The sequence below is a fragment of the Octodon degus genome, unplaced genomic scaffold (assembly GCF_000260255.1).
Source record: "Octodon degus isolate 3935 unplaced genomic scaffold, OctDeg1.0 scaffold00018, whole genome shotgun sequence".
In the NCBI taxonomy this organism is placed as follows: Eukaryota; Metazoa; Chordata; class Mammalia; order Rodentia; family Octodontidae; genus Octodon; species Octodon degus.
The window spans coordinates 17,357,796-17,364,747 of record NW_004524594.1 but is presented as its reverse complement, the minus strand read 5'-3'; the positions used below and the strand labels follow the sequence as shown (position 1 = coordinate 17,364,747).

The following is a 6,952-nucleotide window of genomic DNA, read 5'->3' as shown; positions in this document are numbered from 1 at the left end:
TATATATATATATACTTAGTTCTCAATCCCAGATAGCTCAGTGGATTAAGGCACCTGCTTAGGCAGTTGCAGGGGCCAGGGTTTGATCCCAGCCCTGCTCCCAGGGCTCGCTGAAACTATAATTGAGACTGGGCATGGTGGCACGCCTCTTCAATCTCAGTGCTTGGGAGCCTGAAAATGAGGATCACTATGAATCCAGTCTGTGTAGTGAGACCCTGTACATAAAAAAAAGAAAAAGAAATTAATTCTTGCCAATTTAATAATCTCACTAAATAAACAGTATAAACGTACAGATATGGGTATAGTTATATTACATAGTATGACTACAATAGGCCATTTTATTTTCTTTGGCAAATACCAGGTTCCTTTAGTGATTAGTGGTGTGTTTATGATACTTTGTCTTGAAAGGAAACACATGAAGTCAAGAGCGTGGCTGTTTAGCAGGCCCACGCGCTTGCTGGATATACCCCCTAACTATCCACTACGTAGGGTCACAGTGCTGCCGTCACCCCCATTTTGCATGGGTGGTGGAGGCTCAGCGCAGTTACGTAGCCTGTCCAGTCACACGGGAGGGGGCAGTTCCAGGACTGCCCAGGCTGGGGGCTCGGGTCTCATCGACCTTGAATCAGCTCCGTGGACCGGGTTAACAGATGTGCTGTGTCCTCGTGGTTGCAGCCGTTTATAGTGAAGTTGCACGAGACTGTGGATCCAGACAAGAGGCAGATGCTGGAGCGAATCCAGCGCGCGGTGGAGCTGGCCAGGGAGCCCCTTGTGCAAGCTGTGCATGCCAGCCCAGCTGGGGAGGAAGTGGACAGCCTTGCCCAGGTGAGCTGTTCGTGTGTCCGATGGCCCTGCTATGCAGGACTGCGTTCTCTGCCCTGGGCGGTGTGCAGCTTGCAGTTCATGCGCTGGCCAACCAGCTCTGCAACTCCTCAGTGACGGGTGGCTTCGTCACCGCTCCCTGCTGTTTTACGCCCTGTGGCCCCATTTCCTATTTCCGGAGCGCGAGACCACTGCAATGGGACCTGAGATCCTCTGGGATCCCACCTTGAGCTACTTCTCCACTCATTTGGACTGAGAGCAGTGGCCTTCTAGTGGAATTAATTATTGCAGTGGACCCTTCACAGCATTCCTTAGTGGCAGCAGCTGGAGAAAGGAGCCAGGTTTGAAGTTCAGTTTGAAGTGGGCAGCCAGTTCTTAGGCACCTGCTGGGCTAGGCTGCCTCATTGGCATGTTCTTTTAGACACAGCAGCGTACTCCTCCAAGCCTGCCCAGCCACCTGGCTAAAGAGTCCTTTTCCTTTCCACCAGCGCCTCCTGCTAGTAAACTCATTGGAGACAAGTTGAGCTCAGCGGTTATAGGAAACAGGAGATTGATTCATTGACAGTGGCCACTCCAGGACACGCAGCACCAGCCCTCTCAGTGTCCTGTGTCTGCTATCCCACCCTGGCCCATGCACCACTACCTCAGTTGGCCAGTCTATTTCTTTCTCTCCGTTTAGGTTTAGCTCCTCTTTAGTTCACAACAGATCAGCAGGTGTGGCGGTTTCTGAGCCACCGTGTGCAGTGCTGGGACTCTGTGCTTCACATGGGCCTTGTTCCTGAGACAGACCCTGCACAGCACTGTTCCTCCTCCAGCGTGTGCTTCGGACTGAGCTGCTCACCTCTGGGACATGCTGTCGGCCTTCCTTGTCACCAGCAAGTCTGCCATAAAACCCTTGCTTCAGTTGTTCCCCTAATACTTTTGCTTAAAGAAATTATGGTGACACATACGTGAGAGTTACCATTTAAGCATTCTCGGGGCATTAGGCACATTCATGTTGTTATGTGGCTGTCTCCATCCATCTCCAGAACTGCATCGTCTTCCCGAAATAGTTCAAGATCAAGAGGCAAGGTGCTCTAGCTCCATCACCCCCTGGCAGAAGGAAGGACAGGCAAGAGAGACTGTCCCTACCTGAGGCTGAAGCTCTCAGATTTAAGCACTGTTAGGCCCCACCTCCTAGTACTATTAAGGTCTCACACATGATTTTTATAGACCAAAACAGGCAGGCTTTATTAGGAAAAGCAGAGCAACCTGGTGTGCTGCAGGATGATGTCTCTCCTAGCTGGGCATAGTGGCACCGCATACTTGTAATTCCAGCAGTCAGAGGCTGAGGCAAGAGGATGCTAAGTTCAAGCCTCGCCTGGGCAACTTAGTGACCAAAGGGAAGGGGGGACGCTGTAAGGATATAGCTGAGTGCAAAAGTCTTGGGTTAAATCCCCAGTGCCAAGAAACAAAAAGAATGGTTCCTCCCCGTTCCTGCTGGAAGCATGAGGGCGTAGGTTTCTCTGTATTCATCCTGAGGACTTGGTCTCCCTTCTGGGGGGACAACTCACAATAAGGACCCCCATGCTGGAGCCACCTTGGAGATTTTCATTCTCAGGCATGGCACCCCAAGGCCTCCCTAGTTGCCCAGGTAGAGTTGTAGCTTTGCCATCCCACACTGAGCCTGCAGGCGGTCTTGCTCCAGAGTCTGCCCAGGGGAGCTTCCTTTCTCTGTGTTCCTTCCCCCTCTGTGCTCCTTCCCCTGTGTGGGACGGGGCTGCTGTTTGCCATGTGACTATGCACTTCTTTGTAGCTAGGGCACAGCAGCTATGTGACCTCACTTCTCCAGGCCTAAGAAGAGTGCTGCATGTTCTCTGTGTTCAGCTCTAAGCCTCTTGTCAGGCTGGAGGAGCAACTTCTTGGCTGGTGTCAATCCCTGGGAATAGTCACAGCTGGATGACGGGCACCAACCTGGACTTCAACATGCCATCACCTTTCCCAGGGAGGCCCAGCTGCTGAGCTTTGTCCTTCTCCCTCACTTTGGTGGTCTGTAGTTTTGGAGGAGCTTGTTACCAGCACGTGCCTGGAGCACCTGTGTAAAATCCCACGTTGCCCTCTGGTGCGAGGGCTCTGCCGAGCTACCTGTTAGGCTTGCTCTGGCACCACTGCTCTGGCTTGGTTTTCGTTTGGCCTTTGTGTTGCTACCACTGCTGTTGATTTACTCCTTTCCTGTGCCAGGCCCAGCCCCTTCCCTACCTGCTCTTTGGTACTCAGCTGTGACGTGGTACCGTGCGTGCATAACTGAGCGACCTGGGCTTACGCTACCCTCTTCTCAAGCAGTATGGTGGCTTATGGCTTGCTGTTGCACACCACTCTGATTCCATCTTTGTTTCTCTGACCATTTGGCCTTGCTGTTTTTCCTATGTATCTACAGCTCTCACATCAAGAGCCTTGTGGGCACTGTCTCTGCAGACTCCTCTCATAGCTGGTTGCTCTTCCGTGGGCATATGGGAACCTTAACTAAGATTTCATTCTTGCCAGGTCATGGTCTGGTAGTCCATTTGGGGCCATCGCTGGAGGTTTCTGTTCCTGCAGTTGGAGCAGGCCCTGTGTCTGCTTTCCAGGCAGCGATGGACAGACAGCCTCTGCCCTGCTGGGATGCCTGCTGAGCCTTTGCTGCCTCTCTCCCCCCCCCCCCGGTGCCCCACCACAGTGGGGAGGGACCAGAGCAGCCTCGCTGCTTGCCTTGCCAGTCCCAAGTCCAGCCACCTTTTAGCCAGTTGTGCCATGTTGTCCAGGAGCTATGGCCAGGGTGTGTGCGTAGCCTGACCCACGTAGTACCCGTTACCCCTTCTTGCCAGCATGCTTGGTGCTCTGTGCACCCATGTGTCCTTGTTCTCTGCTGGGCCGTCTTCCTGCACTTTCTCACTTTTCATCCCTCCTACTCACACAGCACACTGCCTGTGTGGCCCCAGGTACCTGTTACCACTCAAGCTAAAAAGCTTAACATGCTAGATTCCTCCAAGTGACGCTGAGGACAGAGGTTTCTCCCATCTGATGAGAGTGCAGTTGGAATATGTTCCTTAGCACCAGTGGATGTGGCCAAGAGGTCCAAGGATGTGTAGCACACTCAGGGGCCCCCGTTACAGTGAGCTGGTCATGTAAGCATCACGCCTCTCCCACAGGTGATGACCTCCTCCTGGAGCATGGCTGTGCGTGTCTGAGATTAGGCCCCCGAATGGCTCACACCGCCTGCACGACACAGACATGCTCGCGTGAAACCTAGTCACACTGGATGTTCTTTCTTTCCCTCTAGGTATTGATGGAAGAGGCCAAGGACTTGCTTTCTGAGTGGCTAGATTCCACGAGTGGCAGTGAAGTGACGGACAATTCCATTTTCTCCAAACTACCCAAGTTCTGGGAAGAAGAATTCCATAAAGACATGGAAGCACTGAACGTGAGTGTCTGGGTTGCCTCGCCCCTGCTCTCCCAAGTCACAGGCTTCAGTCTCCACCTTCCTCTTCTGGTACGGCTAGAACCCACAGCATATTCATTCTGTAAGCTCAGTTAAGTGGCTAAGTCAGAGTGGAATTTAGGCAGGAGGAGAGGGGCATTTTTTTTTTTTTTTTAAATATAGAATTTTCACCTTCATTGTCTCCATGCCTAGCACATATGGATGCCCAGAAGATAACTCAGAACTGTGAGGGCGGAAGACTATTGCAAGGCAAGTCCTTGTTAGAATCCTCGTCATTGCTTCCTGAGGCCTGTGATAGGGCGGAGGAGAGAAAAGAATGAGAAATGGGAGGCTGCCCACAGAGGATGCCCCGGAGTATGTCAAAGACAGAAGAAGCAGCTCTTTCTATAAACTAATCTTAGGGATGGTTGTACCTGAGATAGACCTTATGATTCACATGTTTAGACAAAGGACCCAAGACTCAGCTGAAGCCACTGGCTTATCTATTACAGATAGATAGTGGGGCAGAGACACTGGTGAGCTCTGTCATACGCCAGCCCCGTAGCCCGTATGTGGGAAGCCCATATAGCCCAAGCCTGTTATATCACCTATTCCCTAGACCATGCAGGGTTCTTGTTTTGTAAGTTGGCAACATCATTGTCACGGACCACGTTCACCCGAAGCAGAAATGTTGAGAAGGACAACGCTGAGCCTCTCCTTCGTCACCCACAGGTCCTCCCTCCTGATGTCTTAACCCGGGTCAGCGAGTATGTGCCAGAAATTGTGGACTTTGTCCAGAAGATTGTGGACAATGGTTATGGGTAAGCGCAGGTCAGGGCCTCTCTCTGCTTTCTGCCTCTCACCATTCCAGAAGGAGCAGCTCCTCAGCCTGAGGTCCAGGATGCAGGGCCACGTGTGTTCTGGGGTCACTGGCCAGGTTGGCCACACCTTCATGCTCACACCTGGCTGGAGCCTGCTTGGCACTTGACTCCTGGTGCTGTTGCTATCCTTTTAAGATTGTTTTAAAACAAAGCTCTTGGGGTTTTTATCTCAGGGTAGCTGTCATAGTAATAGGTATCTAACCATGCAGACCCCATCACATTGCTTGAGGCCAAAAGCAAGAAGGAGCTGGTGACTCACATTCCAGCCCTTCCCAAAGCCCCCAGTAGTTTTCCTTTGCCGTCTGGCTGGCCCAGGGCTGAGGAGCTTGCATCTGGCTGATCAGCACCTGTAGACAGGTGCACACATCACCCTGCCCTGGGTGTGCACTCCAGCACAACCACAAGAAACACTTCCCATACCTTGGAAGTTAGGGTTCACAAAAGGGGCCTCTGCGGGCAATACAGGCAAACCTTGGTCTGTGTGGGCAGCACTCAGCCCCTGCTGGCTCCATCCTACCCAAGGAGGGCCATGCTGCTTGTCAGTACTTCTGGGGACAGCCTCGGCTTGCTTCCCTCTCCATCTGGCTGTGCAGACTAGATGATGCACCAACTCTGAAGGCATAGCACTGCCCCTGGCCCCTCTTAACCCAGATCGCTGCCAGACAGCATGAGATTGTGGCCCACTGAGCTGCACGGATAAGCCTGGGTCGGGAGACCTGGAGAGTCATGGCAGGACCACCAGGTGGTGGAATGCAGACTCAGGAAGAGAGGGGTATGCCACATGGGCCAGCACTCTTGCCAGGTAGGACCAGTCTAGGACTGCATGGCCACAGGCACCGGGCAGGACATGCTGTCAGGCAGTATGGCAGCCACCTCCCCTGTGGGAGGCGTCTTCTTTGTTTCACTCAACCCCCGCGGCTACCGTGGCTTCAGGCCATCCACAGGGAGAGCAGGAGAGAGGCTTGGGTGGACCTTGCACCTTGGGATTTTCAGACCACCATCCTGGGGAGTGTCTGGATCCCTTAGACCTCCTGATTCCTCTCTTATTTTCTAGCTATGTATCAAATGGGTCTGTCTACTTCGACACGGTGAAGTTTGCTACCAGTGAGAAACACTCCTATGGGAAGTTGGTACCCGAAGCTGTTGGGGACCAGAAAGCTCTTCAGGAAGGAGAAGGTAAATGCAAAACAGAATGCATGAGGGAGAATTTCTTCCTCACACATGACGTGACCTGGGTTTATGCCATGGTCACTGTGGGTGTCCTGAGCCCATCGCTGGTATTCACAGAGAATCTTAATGTTTCTCCTGAGGGAATTTCAGAAGTTTTCCACACAGGGAGGTAAAGTGCATTGCTTCTTCAGAAACAAAAAAATGAGAGGCCATTGTGCATCATGCCAGTACCCCAGGGTGTTGATGCTTGAGATGGTACAGTTGTACACGTAAGGTTAGGGTGGCCCAGGGGACTCAGCTGTGTGCAGAGTGACACATGTTTGTTCATCTTGGTCCAAATATTTTAAACATAGAGTTAAATTTTTTGTAGACTGGGCAGAATCACATTTGAAACTGTCATAAGCAGCTTCTCCATACTTTCCCATGAATGAGGATAGGGATATGCCTGTGGAATCCAAGGCTGGAGAGGTCGCTGCAGTAGGATTGCCGTCACATCACACACATTTTCCTCCTGCCCCATGTTTCTTAGAGACAGTTTGGCCATTAAAATGTATGTTTTAGGGCCGGGGAGATGGCTTTGTAGAATAAAAACTTGCCTGGCAAGCTCAAGGTACTGAGTTCAATCCCTGGTACCACAAAAAAA

The 6,952-nt window shown here is 51.9% G+C and overlaps 1 protein-coding gene across 3 annotated transcripts in view; it reads left to right on the top strand.

Moving 5' to 3' along the window:
- Cars (cysteinyl-tRNA synthetase) overlaps window positions 1-6,952 on the top strand; it is a 59,877-nt gene that overhangs the window by 21,191 nt on the left and 31,734 nt on the right. For all 3 annotated transcript variants that reach the window (XR_002820249.1, XM_023710732.1, XM_004627094.2), the window contains 4 exons: window positions 676-825; window positions 4,121-4,261; window positions 4,991-5,079; window positions 6,194-6,315. Coding sequence is in view for 2 of the 3 variants with exons in the window: in XM_023710732.1 (XP_023566500.1) it covers window positions 676-825; window positions 4,121-4,261; window positions 4,991-5,079; window positions 6,194-6,315 (502 nt within the window). In the remaining variant the exon portion in view is untranslated. The remainder of the gene's footprint in view (window positions 1-675; window positions 826-4,120; window positions 4,262-4,990; window positions 5,080-6,193; window positions 6,316-6,952) is intronic.